This window comes from Camellia sinensis, chromosome 5, assembly GCF_055761805.1.
Source record: "Camellia sinensis isolate YWXY chromosome 5, ASM5576180v1, whole genome shotgun sequence".
Taxonomy (NCBI): Eukaryota; Viridiplantae; Streptophyta; class Magnoliopsida; order Ericales; family Theaceae; genus Camellia; species Camellia sinensis.
In genome coordinates, this window is record NC_138965.1 from 42,598,490 (window position 1) to 42,616,619 (window position 18,130).

General features: G+C 38.8%; 1 protein-coding gene and 1 pseudogene across 2 annotated transcripts; one reads left to right on the plus strand and one right to left on the minus strand.

Moving 5' to 3' along the window:
• Positions 1-424: 424 nt before the first annotated feature.
• On the minus strand, positions 425-5,844 carry LOC114301580 (putative UDP-rhamnose:rhamnosyltransferase 1). Its single transcript, XM_082868716.1, has 2 exons — positions 5,467-5,844; positions 425-1,605 (listed from the first exon to the last, which is right to left on the minus strand). Exons 1-2 carry the CDS (start codon positions 5,784-5,786, stop codon positions 516-518), a joined length of 1,410 nt encoding a protein of 469 aa, XP_082724842.1. The 5' UTR covers positions 5,787-5,844; the 3' UTR covers positions 425-515.
• Positions 4,465-4,996, plus strand: LOC145790590 (uncharacterized; annotated as a pseudogene). Its single transcript, XR_014329442.1, has one exon. The product of XR_014329442.1 is annotated as an uncharacterized LOC145790590 (transcript).
• Positions 5,845-18,130: the final 12,286 nt, after the last annotated feature.

An 18,130-nucleotide genomic window follows, 5' to 3' on the forward strand; every position in this document is an offset into this window, starting at 1 on the left:
TTGACCTCCTTGACATTGTAACAAGTAGAATAATAAATATTGATCCTAAACTCATATTGAAGTCAACTTGTGACATTATAATATGGAGTTCGTGAGTACTAAAAAAGGATTGACGTGAGCTCTTTGAATTTCATCTTAGAATTGTTTGAGTCTGTTGACACATTCACAAAGAGATGAAAAATAATTTATTATGCGACTTCAAAATTCTTACAAGCTATTTCTAAATGCTAATTTTTCTGTTTATACAATATTTTATTGTTAACATGTTCTAAATGCTAATTTTTTCAATTGTTCCATACAAATTAAAATAAAATTAACAATTTTAATTTATTATGCATCATCTAATGAACAATTTTAATTTGTATGGAACAATTGAAAAAATTGGAGACCAAGATTTTTCATCTAAAAATAAAAGAAAAAACTGTGTTAGAATTGTTTTTCTCATTATCCTTTAACATTCATTCATTCCACACAAACTAAGTTCCTTCATTTATTTACTTTTAAAAACCCAAATCTCACTTCCCATTTTTCAGATACTCAACAAACTCATCAACGTACTGATCATGCAGCTTTTGATCCGTGAAAATCGCAGCAGCTTTCTCTACCCGAGCCCTCATTTCGTCTCCTTCCTTGGAAGCCATAGCTTTTCTCAGACAGAGAGCTATGTTATTCCCGCAAAACGACCCATCTTCGCCTCTCTCCACTTCAATCGCCAAACCTTTCTCCACCAACAACCTCGCGTTCAATGGCTGATCGACGATCAGTGGCAAAACAATCATACAATGCCCGAACTGTAATGTTTCGATCGCTGAACCCCAACCGGCGTGAAACAACGATCCTCCGATTGATGGGTGAGCCAGAATCTCGATCTGCGGTGCCCATCCGATGCAGACTTTGCCTCTGCCGGAGGTCCGGCGACCGAAATCCGGCGGCATAGTGTCGAGATCGTTGGAAGCCCAACTGGGTTTTCTCAGAGCCCACAAAAATGGCAGTTCCGATGACTCTAACCCAGAGGCTATCTCGTAAACTTGGTTTCTGGAGAGTTTACACTCGCTTCCGAACCCAACAAACACCACCGATTTGGGTTTCTGTTCGTCGAGCCATTCGAAGATCTTACTCCACTCCCCGTTATGCGCGGCGGCGATGGGTGTTTTGTTGGGTTTTTCCGGCAACAGTACGCCTGTCGGAATCACCCTCTTATTACCCATGATCTTCCCGAACAAATCAAAATACTCACCTTCGAACTCTCTGCAACCACGAATCGCCACAGCTCGACACCCATCAAGTGTTCTAGCGATTCGCTCGGCTACCGAAATTCCCGAGGCATTTGCTGTGTAGAGCCCAACAACGGCTCCGATTGCTTCATAACGACGATAATGTACCGATGATCGGAAACTGACCCACCACGGCGGCGACGTCAAGTCCTCAGGCGACGACCTCAGTCTTCTCTGGCCATTACCGGATAAATATTCGGGTGGGCCGTAGAACACATTGGTGGCGACGGAGAAAGCAGAGAAGATGACGAGAGGGATATGGCACTCCTTGGCTACATCAACAGTCCAGTAAGAAAGTAAGTCGGAGATGATCCAATCTGGTGATTGTTCATGTTAAAATAAATGGATATATATTATTGATTGATATATTGATTTACAAGATTGTTGTGTATATTGATATTTTTATCTGTATATTACAAGTCCTATATATAGAGAGGTTTTGGGAGTAGTAGGTGTAGAGTGGGTGGTGGTAGTAGGTATAGTGGAGGTGGTAGGTGGAGTGGGTGAGGAGTAGTGGAGGTGTGTAGTGGTAGTGGTAGGTTTTAGTGGTGTAGGAGGTGTACATTAACAGCCCCCCTCAAACTCAAGGAGGATAGGAACTAACCAACTTGAGTTTGAAGAGAGTCACAAAACAGAAAAATAAACTGAAAAATAAAACAGGATAGGAGACACAGTATGGTCGTGTCAGACCGATGTAGCAGACAGTTTATGGGGTCATGTTGGACCGTTGTAGCAGACAGTTTACGGGGTCATGTCGGACCGTTGTAGCAGACACTGTGTGGTCGTGTCAGACCGATGTAGAAGACAGTTTATGGGGTCATGTCGGACCGTTGTAGAAGACAGTTTATGGGGTCATGTTGGACCGTTGTAGCAGGACAGTTTACGAGGTCATGCCGGACCGGTGTAGAAGACAGTTTACGGGGTCATGTCGGACCGTTATAGCAGACACTGTGTGGTCGTGTCAGACTGATGTAGAAGACAGTTTACGGGGTCATGTCGGACCGTTGTAGAAGACAGTTTATGGGGTCATGTCGGACCGATGTAGAAGACAGTTTACGGGGTCATGTCGGACCGATGTAGCAGGACAGTTTACGGGGTCATGTCGGACCGTTGTAGAAGACAGTTTACGGGGTCATGTCGGACCGTTGTAGCAGACACTGTGTGGTCGTGTCAGACCGTTGTAGAAGACAGTTTATGGGGTCATGTCGGACCGTTGTAGCAGACACTGTGTGGTCGTGTCAGACCGTTGTAGAAGACAGTTTATGGGGTCATGTCGGACCGTTGTAGAAGACAGTTTACGGGGTCATGTCGGACCGTTGTAGAAGCTGACCGGAATCAATGTCGGGACAGTTTATGGGGTCATGTCGGACCGTTGTAGAATGTTGTGGTGGTGTACCAAGGGGGCGACTTAGGGAGTGCGCCATGAGTGACTTATACATGATACTGTGTATAACCCCCCCTCAAACTCAAATAGGTGTGAAGATAGAAACCTATTTGAGGTTGAAAAGACACTGTATGAGGGTGTATATAGGCTGCCCAAAAAATATACATGGATGTAGATATCGAGCCCTCAAAAGTCGTGCCCTCAAAAGGTGTGCCATCAAAAGGCGTGTCATCAAAAGACGTGCCCGAGTCATGAAAAGGTGTGCCATGAAAAGGCGTGCCAGGTTGTCGGTGTCAAAAGGCGCGCGATGCGCGTGGCTGTCTCGGTGTCATGGTCGTTATAAACCGAAGCGGAGGAGGCAGAAACTGAGACAGAAAAACTGAGAGAAACCTCTGAAAACTTCTTCATTTTGCTGAGAAAGAGAGGTCATTTTGCTGAGAGAGATAGGCTGTAACACTCTGTTGCTGTTGCCCAGAAAATGGCTTCGTCGTCCCGTGGGCTGCTCACTCTCTTTCCCGATCTCAACGAGTCCACAGGAGAGAGAACTGGTGCGGTGGCCAGTGAACCTCAACCAAACACCGCTGGGTTTGCTCCTCTGAACTTTCCGATGCGGTCTGTGGAGCAAAAAATGGCAGTGCAAACGGATGTGGAGGCGAATCAGTATACTTTGAAGGCATGTGTGGAAAGCATGACGGCGGTCACAAATTTGTCGCACCGGCTGCAGAGTAGGACAAATGAGGTGCAGCAATTAAACTCCCAGCTGGCTCTGCTCCAACGCATGTATAAGGATGCGCGAGCAGAGATAAGCGTGCTAAGGGCAGAAAACAAGGAGCTGAAGCGGAAGGCCACCGTGATGTTCCGATTCGGAGGGCCGCCATATGCTGCAGTGGAAGACTTTGGGAGAGTGAACGTGCTGGGCGGCGTGGAAAACACAGGGGCAGCACCGTCAAGGACTGGCCAAGACGGAGGCAAGAAGAAGAGACCGGCGGCAGAGTAGAGAAGGGAAATCCCACTGTGGCGATTTGTGGTGGTTTGGTTTTGTTTTGTTTTGTTGTTGTTGTTGTTGTTTTTTTTTTTTTTTTTTTTTTTTTGTTGTTGTTGTTGTTTTTTTTTTTTTTTTTTTTTTGTGTAAAATTGCGATCGAGGTTGGACCCGGTCATGAATAAAATATGATTGGTGGTGCAAATTTGTAAATGGTTTGCAATGGTGTTTGGTATTTTTTTTTTTTTTTTTTTTTTTGTTTTAATAAGAAGAAGAATAATAATAAGAATAAAAATAAAAAATAGGTATGGAGTGGGCGGTGGAATGATGATTGTTTTGGAGTGGAGAATATTTTAAAAGATTTTTTTTTTTTTTTTTTTTTTTTTGATGTAAAATGGTGATCGGGGTGAGCCCGACATGAATAAAATAAGAGAAAGTTTGGTGTGCAAATCTGTATAATATGGCTCTTTATGGATGTGCGTGTCGGCAGTGGGAATGATAAAGAAATAAGAAAAGAAGGGGACTGGTTGTGGTGCTGTTTGAAGAAAAAGAAAGAGAAAATAAAATAAAGAAAAAGAAAGTTGGGGCGGTGTCGGCAGTGGGAATGATAAATAAATAAGAAAAGAAGGGGACTGGTTGTGGTTCTGTTTTAAGAAAAAGAAAGAGAAAATAAAATAAAAAAAAAGAAAGTTGGGGTGTGGAAACCAGTTGAGGTGTCGGTGGCTTTTAAAAAAAAATGGAGTAGAATAAATATAAAAAAAAAAATAAAAAGAAAGTGGAAAGATAAGAGGGGTTGATGTAAAAATATTAAAAAGTGTTCCTCATAAAAAAATCTGCCGCATGAGAAGACGCTGGAGTGGAGACCCGATCCGAGCAAGGGACTTCTCGCGGTGGCCAGACAAGCCAGAGGAGTGGAGAGCGGTGACGGAGAAGTACAGCTCGAGGCTGATGGAGCTGGAGATTACGGTGGCACACTGGTGGCAGCGGCGCGGTGCTTCTGCGGCTGCTCTTGTGGTGGTTATTGGCAGTGATCGGAGTGAGTTGGCCATGGCGACCACCAAAGTCCAGAGGATCATGAACCAGCCCATCAATCTCATTTTCAGGTTTCTTCAAAGTAAAGCTCGCATCCAGATATGGCTTTTCGAGCAAAAGGACTCGAGGATTGAAGGCCGCATTATTGGGTTTGATGAGTATATGAATTTGGTTTTGGATGATGCTGAGGAAGGCAATGTAAAGAAGAAGACTAGAAAGGCTTCGGGGAGGATCCTTCTCAAAGGGGACAACATCACACTAATGATGAACACGGGAAAATGATGACTGGCTTTTAATGGTGAGGAGTCAGCATGAAACTGCCCTTCACGTTGATGATGATGATGATTTGGATGATGATGATGAATGGCCAGCAGCATCCACAGCTTATGAATGCGCTGGCTCAAGCCAAGGGTGGTGGCGGTGGAAATATACCTGTTCAGGTGAATGATGGAAAGAGTGGACTAGGTTGAGGTCCGGCGGGCTGCCAAGGCGAGGTTGCCGCCCGCCAGTGATGCGAGAAATATTAAGGTCTTAACCTTGCTCTGATACCATGTTAAAATAAATGGATATATATTATTGATTGATATATTGATTTACAAGATTGTTGTGTATATTGATATTTTTATCTGTATATTACAAGTCCTATATATAGAGAGGTTTTGGGAGTAGTAGGTGTAGAGTGGGTGGTGGTAGTAGGTATAGTGGAGGTGGTAGGTGGAGTGGGTGAGGAGTAGTGGAGGTGTGTAGTGGTAGTGGTAGGTTTTAGTGGTGTAGGAGGTGTACATTAACAGTTCAATAACGAATTGCTTGAAGGGGTGTTTGAGGAGATCGAAAGCGGCCATTAGGTGCTCGAAATTGTAGTCGGGGATGTCGCCGGTGGCCTCGATACCATCTGGGAGAAGGTTCGAGCCCACCGTCGACCACGAAAGGGGGACGAAGGTGATGAGGGATAACAAATGGGGAGGGAGTTGAGGGAGTCTCTGAATGTTGTTTCGGGTAGAGATGAAGGAGACGTGAATACCGGCTTTGGCTAAGGCGATGGACAGCTCGTAAAATGGAATTAAGTGGCCGAATGCTGCGAACGGCACAAGGGCTGCGTGAATGTCTCTCTCCATTGTTTGTTTGGGGCTTGAGTGGAAGAGTCTGGATAGAAGGCTGGAGTGTGTAACCTAATTAGTGTATCATCCATTTGTAGAAGGAACATCATCCGTTTGATTTAATTTTCGAATTATAATCGGAGTGTAAAATTATATTTTGAATTATGATTTGAAAAAAATAATAATAATTTTGAGATAATTTATAATTTTTTTTTAATTGATTGATGTATAAAATGTGAGAAAATGTAAGAGGAGAGAAAAGAGATGATAGAAAAAATAATTCATTAATTGATTAATAATAATAATAAAAAAGAAAAAAGAGAAGAGTTTTGAAAATAATTTTAAATTACATTTTAAAAATATGTTTAGTTAACATGTTTTATTCAAATTATGATTTTAAAAATAGAGTTAAGTCTTAAAAAATAAGTCAAAGGCAACGCTACCTTATTTTTTAGGGGGGGGGGGAATATTGCATTTAGTAAAGTAGCAAAAAAAAATAATTATATTTTTGTTCTAATTTTTTTGTAGGTATGCTACAAGTTTATTGTTGTACTTGGTGCAAGTTTTTCATAGAGTCCATATCTTCTGTAGGGTTTTTCTGCAGGGCATCCTGCAATGCAAACCAAAATGACGTCGTTTTACTCTTCTTTTTTTAATTTTTTTTTTTCAGTTTCTTCTCCTCTACTTCTTCTCTTTTCACAGACCTAATCCCCAAAAGTCCCAAAACGCAAAATGTAACAACCGTCGTCACTGTTTACCGATTAACCATTGATTACTGCTAAATTGAGACTGATTATGATTGGTAACTGAATTGATTGAAGTACTGAACTGACTGACTGAAATCTGGAACTAAATTGATTAAGTATATCTGTTTAATTATTTGTCTATCTGTTGACTGTTTGATTATCTGTTTATGCCTTTGTGTTTAAATTGTGAATTGAAGGCCTTATCGACGGCCGAATCTGAAACTGATTGATGATTTGTGTTCATTGGAATTTATATGATTTTCTGGCATATTTATCTGAAAAGTGTTTTGATATGATGAAATTAGATTAAAATGGGTTAAATTGCATTGTTGACTTAATTACTATTTTGCCATTGTGAGTGGCCACTATCTAAGATCACCTTTGAGCCTCATTACACCTAGATCAAACATTTGCTCAGCTCATTTCCTTTGTTCTTGCCGACCAAGAGAGTGAGAGTTAGAGTGAGAGAAAGTGAGTTCCTCATTGATAATTGCTTGTAGACTTGGAGATTTTAGAAGATAATTGTGAATTTGAGCTCCTACACCTTATAATTCAGACTTAGGTAAGGATTTCACCTTCTCATTGTTGAATTCGAGCTAGTCCTTGCATGGTTCATGTCTAATTGAGGAGCTAAGTCATAATTTAGTTCTAACATGTTGAATTATAGCTTAATTCATGCTTGCATGTTTGAATTGTCGAGTTGTGAGTTGATTTCATGGTAAAATGTTACATGCATGTCCATGTTTTGATCATAAACCATGTTTTCACCTTGTCTTTAAAAGAATTGGCTCATTAGAGCATGAAATTGAAGCTTTGAAATGGTTTTAATTCATGCATGTTTGCATGTTTTTCATATTCTTGAAAATTGGTTTGAAATTGAGTTGTTTGAAACACCCTTGGGCTTTGATTTTACAATTGAGCTTTGGAATCATGTTAAACTATGAGTTTTGGGATGTTTTCTGGAAAATTGGCCCAAGAGGATCGAAATTTATGTTTTAAAACTTGGTTTTGAGCTTGAGGTTCAAATTTGGAATTTCCAGAATTTGGACTCACGCTCGAGCGGGGTTACTGGTGCTCGAGCGCGAAATTCGTGCTCCCAGTACTTTGCACTGTTTTGATGTCCGCTCAAGCGGAATAATTGACGCTCGAGTGGGACCTTGTGTCTCACGCTCGAGCGGCTATCGAGCGCCCATCGAGCGTGATTTTCACACATTCAGTACTTTTGCCCTGTTTTGCAGAACGCTCGAGCGTGAAAGTCTACGCTCGAGCAGATACCTTTGTCTGCATGTCCGCTCGAGCGGGTAAACCTACGCTCGAGCGGGATCTCTGTTTTCTGAAAATTCTGAAAATATTTTCTGAATGCGTATTTGCATCCTCATCCTATCCTAGGCATTCTTAGGCCTAGTTTAAGACATCTTAATGAGGATATAGATGTAGAACACACCGAGACAAATTAGGGATTAAGTTATTATCTTTCCCAACTGTGTAGCTTAGTGTGCGTTCAATCTGTAACTGTGTAGGGTTGGCGACTGGGGACGCGCTCTAGCTTTACTGTAGCCCAAAACTCTGTGAGTAACAACTGTGTAAAGATATGTTCAAAATGATTATCTTCTGAACAATTGAACTGTACTGCTTTCTGAACTGATACTGTTAATTGAATGAATGTATGTCCTATATTCTGAACTGGACTGTGACATCCTTAGCAACTACTGTTTACTGTTACTGCTACAGAGATCTCTGTCGGTTCCCTTGTTGGAACCACTACTGTTTACTAATTGATGGCCATCATTTACTGTTCGGTCTTTTAAGACCTACTGTTTACTATACTGTTATGCTAATGGATGTACCACATATGACTGAATGACTGATATACTGAATTAACGAACTATTTTCATTACTGTAAGGACATTCATTCTTAACCTCTTTACGCATTACGTTATTCATTGGGCTTTAGCTCACTGCTCATATATATATGTAGGTGTACAGGCACCAGACCGTGGTTAGAAGCGTCGGGGTAAGCTCCAGTTTTGTCAAGCCAACCACTGTGCCTCACTGCGAGGTTCCGAGCCTGTCAAGCTATGGCTTGGAGGTGGTTTTATTTCCCCGTCTGTCTCTGTATCTGTTTTGTATAACTGTATAAACTGTTACGGTACTGTTTAATAGGGATTAGGTCCCTGAACTGAATGATTGTATATATGTATATAGACTGCTTTGTTATGAATGTGCACTTGAATGAATAGTCTTTTTGCATACAGACTGTCACAGCTCATTGGACATTGTTTACTTACTGTATTGGCTTCCGACAACCCCTGTACTCTGTATTACTGTTCTACTGTTAAGCAGGCCTTCGGTAATCTCGGATTACTGGCCGGTTACGGTACTAAACCCATAGGGGCGGGTTTGGGTCATGACAGAGTAGTATTAGAGCGATACTTACCACGAGTTATATCGCACACACGTGTCCAAATGAGCTATAGGATGTCCTAGAAAAGCGATTAGGGCATTACATGAGCATGAAAAGTGTGTGTGGTTATGACATGACTGAATATGTGCTAATGTGATAAACTGTTTAAGTATGCAACTGCTTATGTTTAAAATTACTTTAACTGCTCATAGTGAAATGGATAATACACAAACTGCAAATGAATCTGAATCCTCATCCTCTGAGGCAAGAATGGCAAGACTGGAAAGAATGATGGAACTAATAACTGAAAGACTAGATCAACAACAGAATCAAGAGCCCCCACCTCTTCCTCCGGTACAGCCGGAACAGAATGTGAATGTTAATGATGGGGACATAATTGCTCTCACCCATAAGTTCAGCAAAATGAAACCGCCATCCTTCCAGGGAGGCCTTGAACCATTAAAAGCTGAAGCATGGGTTCTCGAGACAGAAAAATTGTTTGAGGTTTTCCGTGCTCCGAAGCACATAAAGTGCTATTGGCCACCTTTACTCTGCAAGAAGAAGCTAGAAGGTGGTGGATGCTTATCCATGATGACAATACTGTTATGACTTGGGCTCAATTCAAAGGAGCCTTCTTTGAAAAGTATTTCCCTCAGTGTGTCAGGGACAGGAAAGTAACTGAATTCGAGCAGCTGAGACAGGGCACAATGTCCGTTGCTGAATATGAGACAAAATTTACTGAACTTGCTCGTTATGCACCACACATGGTGGACACTGATTACAAGAAGGCCAGAAAGTTTGAAGGCGGCCTTAATGTTGCAATACTCGACAAAATAAATGTCCTGAAATTACCGAATTATGTAAATGTCCTTGACCGAGCCTTGATGGCTTAATCAAACATCGAAGCACTGAAAAATGAAACACCAGCGTCTGAATGGCGTGATAAAAGGCAGGGTTTTAAATTCAAGAAAGGCAAGCATAACCCATCGAACAAGAAACAGAATACGGGGTCAACAACTAGCCCCAGCCAAGGGAGTGGTTTCATATCACCCTGTTCTGAGTGTGGCAAGAAGCACAAAAGGGTTTGTTACAAAATATCTAGAGCCTGTTACATGTGTGGCAAGGTGGGCCACATGGTTAAAGACTGCCCCTCTGCTTCACAAGCCAATAGTAAAGCTGCACCAAGCGTGGCAGCATCAACTGTTGCACCAAAACCGAACCCCAAAGCTACCGGGAAAGAGCCTATGAGGCAGGGCCGAGTGTTCGCCCTAGTACCGGGAGACGTGCAAAATACCGAGACTGTTGTGTCAGGTATCCTCTCTATTTGTACTCAAAATGCTTATGTACTGATTGATTCGGGGTCTACGCACTCATATGTGTCGCATGCTTTTTCGCGAAAATTGAATAGACCATTAGAACCCATGAATTACCTGTTAGTTGTATCATCACCCATTGGGAGATCTATGACCTGTGCATATATGTACCCTGCTTGTGAAATTATTGTTGGAGATGCACATTTGTTTATTGACTTACGGCCTCTGAACATAGATCATTTTGATGTTATATTAGGGATGGACTGGTTAATGAAATATCATGCTACCATAGACTGTGTAACGAAATAAGTAGTTTTCCGTCCACCGGGTTTACCTGAATTTGTGTTTAATGGGGTTGGAGTAGTACCTCCTCTGTATTTGATTTCATCTGTGAAAGCTGTTAAATTGATTAGAAAGGGGTGCAAGGGATATCTGTGTTCTATATTGACTGTATCTACTGATGATAATGCTAACGTGAACAGTATTCCTATAGTCAGAGAATTCCCAAATGTTTTTCCAGATAATCTGCCAGGGGATTTGATTGACAGGGAGATTGAATTTACCGTTGATGTGATTCCGGAAACACAACCAGTATCTAAAGCTCCTTACCGAATGGCTCCAACTGAACTGAAAGAATTGAAAGTGCAACTGCAAGAACTGCTAGATAAGAAGTTCATCAGGCCTAGCACTTCGCCATGGGGCGCTCCTGTTTTATTTGTGAAGAAGAAAGACGGCTCATTGAGACTGTGTATTGACTACTATGAACTGAACAAGGTAACTGTGAAAAATAAATACCCATTGCCACGTATTGATGACTTATTTGATCAGTTACAGGGTGCTCAAGTGTTCTCTAAGATCGACCTCAGATCAGGATACCATCAGTTGAAAGTTAAACCAGAAGACATTGACAAAACTGCTTTTTGAACAAGGTATGGACATTACGAATTTTTAGTTATGCCTTTCGGAGTTACCAATGCACCTGCTGCATTTATGGACCTCATGAACAGAACCTTTAAACCATACCTTGATGACTTTATTGTAGTATTCATTGATGACATACTGATTTACTCCAAAAGTATAGAAGAACATGAACATCATCTGAGACTTGCCCTACAGACCCTAAGAGAACAGAAACTTTATGCTAAACTGTCTAAATGCGAATTTTGGCTTGATCATGTTATGTTTTTGGGGCATGTTGTTAGCAAAGAAGGAATTTCTGTTGATCCACAGAAAATTGAAGCTGTAGTAAACTGGCCTAGATTAACAAATGTGACAGAAGTCCGAAGCTTTTTGGGACTAGCCGGGTATTACAGAAGATTTGTCAAAGATTTCTCCAAAATTGCTTTACCGTTGACTCAGTTAACTCATAAGGGGATATCATTTGACTGGACTGACCAAGGGGAATCAGCATTCCAAGAGTTGAAAACTCGACTTGTAACTGCACCGATTCTTACCCTACCTTCAGGTACGGATGGTTTTACTGTATTTAGTGATGCTTCTCATAAGAGTTTGGGATGTGTTTTAATGCAGAATGAGAGAGTTATTACTTATGCTTCCCAACAACTGAGATTGCACGAAAAGAACTACCCGACCCATGATCTGGAACTTGCTGCAGTAATATTTGCACTGAAAATCTAGCGTCACTATCTGTATGGGGCGACATGTGAAGTATATACTGACCACAAGAGTTTAAAATATTTCTTCACACAGAAAGAACTGAACATGAGACAGCAGAGATGGCTAGAACTGATTAAAGACTATGACCTACAGATTTTGTACCATCCGGGAAAAGCCAATACTGTTGCCGATGCACTAAGCCAGAAATCGATTAGAAAGTTAGCCTGTTTGCTTACCGGGCAGAAAGAACTACTTTGTGACCTTGAAAAATCTAAAATTGCAATTGTTTTACGAGAACAAGGTGGAACCTTAGCTGCTATTTCTGCTCAACCGGCACTGATTGAAAAGATTAAAGAGAAAAAGAAACTGGATGACTTCTTGAAGAAGATCATCGAAGAAAGGGAAACTAAATCAAGACCGGGTTTCAAATTTGAAAGTAATGTGCTGAAATTTCAAGAAAGATTGTGCCTGTGTTTGGCAAGAGGGTTGTGGGCTAATTTCGCCACAAACGAACAAAATTGGCTAAATTAGCCACAAACGGACAAAACACATTCAGCCTCCGTTTTGGAGCATAACTTCCATACAAAGAGGGATGAAACTACCAATTTACCCCTGGGCTATTTGGGCTACTCTAAGAAGACTCCGATGTCAACATTTTCCCAATAAAAACACGTTTTCCGAGAAAACCAAAGAAAGTTGAAAAAAAAAATTAAAAAATATTTTTTTGTTTTTTGTTAAAATATTTTATAAAAATAAATCCAAACTCTATTTATAAAAATATTTTTAAATATTTTAATTTTTTATTATGTATTTGATTATTTTTTGAGTGTAGAGTTGTGAAAATAGTATGAAGTTTCGAGTTATGTGTTTGGTTATGAGTTTTAAAAATAATTTATTAATTGAGTTTTATTTTATGTGTTTGGTTACGATTTGAGTGTAGAGTTATTTTTAAATTTAAAATATTAACACTTTAAATTATTTAAATTTTTTTGTTCAAATTTTTGTAATATTTAAATTATTTAAATTTTTACGATTTAAATTTTTTGAATATTTATTTTAAATTTTTGCTTATTAAATTTTTTAGATTATTTACATTATTTAAATATTTAAAATAAAATTAAAATTAAAATTAAAATAAAATAAAAATAAAATATTTAAAATTAAATTAAAATTAAATTATTTAAAATACACAAGACAATAAATTAAAACCTCACTTTTTATCATTTCACAGAAAATGAAAAAAAAAATAAAATAAAATAAAAAACACATGAAAAAACCATTTGCAAAAAAAAAAAAAAAGAAAAACTTAAAATGCATAAATTATTTAGCAAAAAATACGCCTCATTTAAAAATATTTAAAAAATTACAAAAACGTAAATTCAAAAAAAAAAAGAACGACAAAAATATGCCTCATCCAAAAAGATAAAAAAAAAAAAAAACAGAAATTACCATTTGCCATGTAATTTACAAATAAATAAAACACATGAAAACCCATTTTTTATATATAAAAACAAAAAAATAAAAAAATAAATAATAATGAGAAAAAACTTAAAAAATGAAAAAAAACGTAAATTAAAAAAATAACGAGAAAAATACGCCTCATTCAAAAATATTTTTTTTTAAAAATAAAAACATAAATTACCATTCGTGACGTAATTTAGAAATAAATAAAACACATAAAAACTCATTTTTGAAAAATAAAAAAAAGTTATTGTATACCAATAAAAAAAAAAAAGAAAAAAAAACATAAATTAATGTGAGTGAATAAAAAAATGACAAAATCGTAAATTTAAAATAACGACAAAAATACGCCTCATTCAAAAATATTTTTTAAAAAAAAACATGAAAACATAAATTACCATTTGCCGCGTAATTTACAAATAAATAAATAAATAATAAATTGTATACCAATAAAAATAAAGAAGGCAAAAAACGTAAATTAAAGAACAAGAACTAATTAATGTATAAAAAAAAAAGACAAAAACATAAATTTTAAAAAAAAAATTAAGCAAAATATGCCAAATCTAAACCCAAAATAAAATAAAATAAAACAAAAAAAAAAAATGTACACAAAATACGCCAAATCCAAACCGAAAATAAAAAACTTAAAAAAAAAAATTTAAGCAAAATACGCCAAATCCAAACCCAAAATAAAAAAATAAAAAATAAACAAAATTTATTAGCAAAATACACCAAATCCAAACCCAAAATAAAAAAATAAAAAAAAATGTAAGCAAAATACGCCAAATCCAAACCGAAAATAAAAAATAAATAAATAAAAAAAAACATTTAAGCAAAATTTGCCAAATCCAAACCCAAACCCAAAATAAAAAAAAATTTAAAAAAAAGCCAAAAAGGGCATATTGGTAATTTAACAGGAAGACACCTCACCAAAAAGCCAAAAAGGTAAAAAAACCAAAAAGCCCTTCCCAAACCAGGCTTTTTAGCCTCAGGCTAAAATAGGCAAAAAAGTCAAAAAGTCAAAAAGCCGACCCACTTCCCAAACGGAGGCTATGTGTACCAAATGATTCTGAATTGAAAAGAAGAATTCTGCAAGAGGGCCACAATTCAAAATTTTCTATCCATCCAGGGAATACGAAAATGTATCAAGATCTGAAACTGAATTTTTGGTGGCCGGGAATGAAGAAAGAAATTGCTGATTTTGTATCGAAATGTCTTCATTGCCAACAAGTTAAAGCCGAACACCAACAACCCGCAGGCTTATTGCAGCCCTTACCCATACCGGAGCGGAAATGGGAACATATCACCATGGATTTTATTGTGGGATTGCCTCGCTCCAATAAAGGTATGGACTCAATTCGGGTTATTGTTGATAGATTGACTAAATCTGCTCACTTCTTACCTGTTAAGACAATTTATAATGCGGACAAATTGGCTATACTCTATATTGATGAAATTGTTAGACTGCATGGAGTGCCTGTGTCCATTGTTTCTGACAGGGATTCGAAGTTCACATCGAGATTTTGGCAAAGCTTACAGACTGCATTGGGTACTGAATTGAGACTGAGTAGTGCTTATCATCCTCAGACAGATGGCCAGTCAGAAAGGACCATCTAGACTCTAGAGGATTTACTGAGAATGTGTGTCCTTGATTTTCAAGGAAACTGGGAAAGTCATTTGCCATTGGCTGAATTCGCCTACAACAACAGCTACCATTCAAGTATTGGTATGGCACCTTTCGAGGCATTGTATGGCAGAAAATGTAGATCTCCGATTTGTTGGGCAGAAGTTGGAGATGGGCCTTTGCTTGGGCCCGAGATTGTATACGAAACGACTGAGAAAGTGAAACTGATACAACAGAGACTGAAAACCGCACAGAGCAGACAGAAAAGTTATGCTGATGTCAGAAGACGGGATAGAGAATATGAAGTGGGTGATCACGTGTTTGTAAAAGTGACATCAATGAAAGGCCAGACTCGTTTTGGAGTCAAAGGCAAGTTAGCACCGAGATACGTCGGACCATATGAGATTATTGAGAAAATCAATCCGGTGGCGTATCATGTTGCGCTTCCTCCTGAAATGGAGCATATGCACAACGTCTTTCACATTTCTATGTTGAGGGACTACCTCCGGGATCCTTTCTACGTGATAGAGCCTACTCGTGTAGTGCTGAGTGATAACTACACTTACGAGGAACGGCCTATTCAGATTGTAAACAGACGGATCAAGAAGTTGAGAAACAAAGAGATCCCGTTAGTGAAAGTTGACTGGCAAAACCATGGTGGCGTGTATGCCACTTGAGAGATGGAAGATGACATGGCTAAAAGATATCCTGAACTGTTTTTACTGAATCTTGTTTTCTTCCAAGACGAAGGTGACTCGAGTTTAGAGGACTAAACTCTTTTAAGAAGGGGAGACTGTAACAACCTTCGTCACTGTTTACCGATTAACCACTGATTACTGCTAAATTGAGACTGATTATGATTGGTAACTGAATTGATTGAAGTACTGAACTGACTGACTGAAATCTGGAACTAAATTGATTAAGTATATCTGTTTAATTGTTTGTTTGTCTGTTGACTGTTTGATTATCTGTTCATGCCTTTGTGTTTAAATTGCGAATTGAAGGCCTTATCGACGGCCGAATCTGAAACTGATTGATGATTTGTGTTCATTGGAATTTATATGATTTTCTGGCATATTTATCTGAAAAGTGTTTTGATATGATGAAATTAGATTAAAATGAGTTAAATTGCATTGTTGACTTAATTACTATTTTGCCATTGTGAGTGGCCACTATCTAAGACCACCTTTGAGCCTCATTACACCTAGATCAAACATTTGCTCAGCTCATTTCCCTTGTTCTTGCCGACCAAAAGAGTTAGAGTGAGAGAAAGTGAGTTCCTCCTTGATAATTGCTTGTAGACTTGGAGATTTTAGAAGATAATTGTGAATTTGAGCTTCTACACCTTATAATTCAGACTTAGGTAAGGATTTCACCTTCTCATTGTTGAATTCGAGCTAATCCTTGCATGGTTCATGTCTAATTGAGGAGCTAAGTCATAATTTAGTTCTAACATGTTGAATTATAGCTTAATTCATGCTTGCACGTTTGAATTGTTGAGTTGTGAGTTGATTTCATGGTAAAATGTTACATACATGTCCATGTTTTGATCATAAACCATGTTTTCACCTTGTCTTTGAAAGAATTGGCTCATTAAAGCATGAAATTGAAGCTTTGAAATGGTTTTAATTCATGCATGTTTGCATGTTTTTCATATTCTTGAAAATTGGTTTGAAATTGAGTTGTTTGAAACACCCTTGGGCTTTGATTTTACAATTGAGCTTTGGAATCATGTTAAACTATGAGTTTTGGAATGTTTTCTGGAAAATTGGCCCAAGAGGATCGAAATTTATGTTTTAAAACTTGGTTTTGAGCTTGAGGTTCAAATTTGGAATTTCCAGAATTTGGACTCACGCTCGAGCGGGGTTACTGGCGCTCGAGCGCGAAATTCGTGCTCCTAGTACTTTGCACTGTTTTGATGTCCGCTCGAGCGGAATAATTGACGCTCGAGCGGGACCTTGTGTCTCACGCTCGAGCGGCTATCGAGCGCCCATCGAGCGTGATTTTCACACATTCAGTACTTTTGCCCTGTTTTGCAGAACGCTCGAGCGTGAAAGTCTACGCTCGAGCGGATACCTTTGTTTGCATGTCTGCTCGAGCCGGATCTCTGTTTTCTGAAAATTCTGAAAATGTTTTCTGAATGCGTCTCTGCATCCTCATCCTATCCTAGGTATTCTTAGGCCTAGTTTAAGACATCTTAATGAGGATATAGATGTAGAACACACCGAAACAAATTAGGGATTAAGTTATTATCTTTCCCAACTGTGTAGCTTAGTGTGCGTTCAATCTGTAACTGTGTAGGGTTGGCGACTGGGGACGCGCTCTAGCTTTACTGTAGCCCAGAACTCTGTGAGTAACAACTGTGTAAAGATATGTTCAAAATGATTATCTTCTGAACAATTGAACTGTACTGCTTTCTGAACTGATACTGTTAATTGAATGAATGTATGTCCTATATTCTGAACTGCACTGTGGCATCCTTAGCAACTACTGTTTACTGTTACTGCTACAGAGATCTCTGTCGGTTCCCTTGTTGGAACCACTACTGTTTACTGATTGATGGCCATCATTTATTGTTCGGTCTTTTAAGACCTACTGTTTACTATACTGTTATGCTAATGGATGTACCACATATGACTGAATGACTGATATACTGAATTAACGAACTGTTTTCATTACTGTAAGGACATTCATTCTTAACCTCTTTACGCATTACGTTATTCGCTGGGCTTTAGCTCACTGCTCATATATATATGTAGGTGTACAGGCACCTGACCGTGGTTAGAAGCGTTGGGGTAAGCTCCAGTTTTGTCAAGCCAACCACTGTGTCTCACTGCGAGGTTCCGAGCCTGTCAAGCTATGGCTTAGGGGTGTTTTTATTTCCCCGTCTGTCTCTGTATCTATTTTGTATAACTGTATAGACTATTACGGTACTGTTTAATAGGGATTAGGTCCCTGAACTGAATGATTGTATATATGTATATAGACTGCTTTGTTATGAATGTGCACTTGAATGAATAGTCTTTTTACATACAGACCGTCACAGCTCATTGGACATTGTTTACTTACTGTATTGGCTTCCGCCAGCCCCTGTACTCTGTATTACTGTTCTACTGTTAAGCAGGTATTCGGTAATCTCGGATTACTGGCTGGTTACGGTACTAAACCCATAGGGGCGGGTTTGGGTCGTGACACAA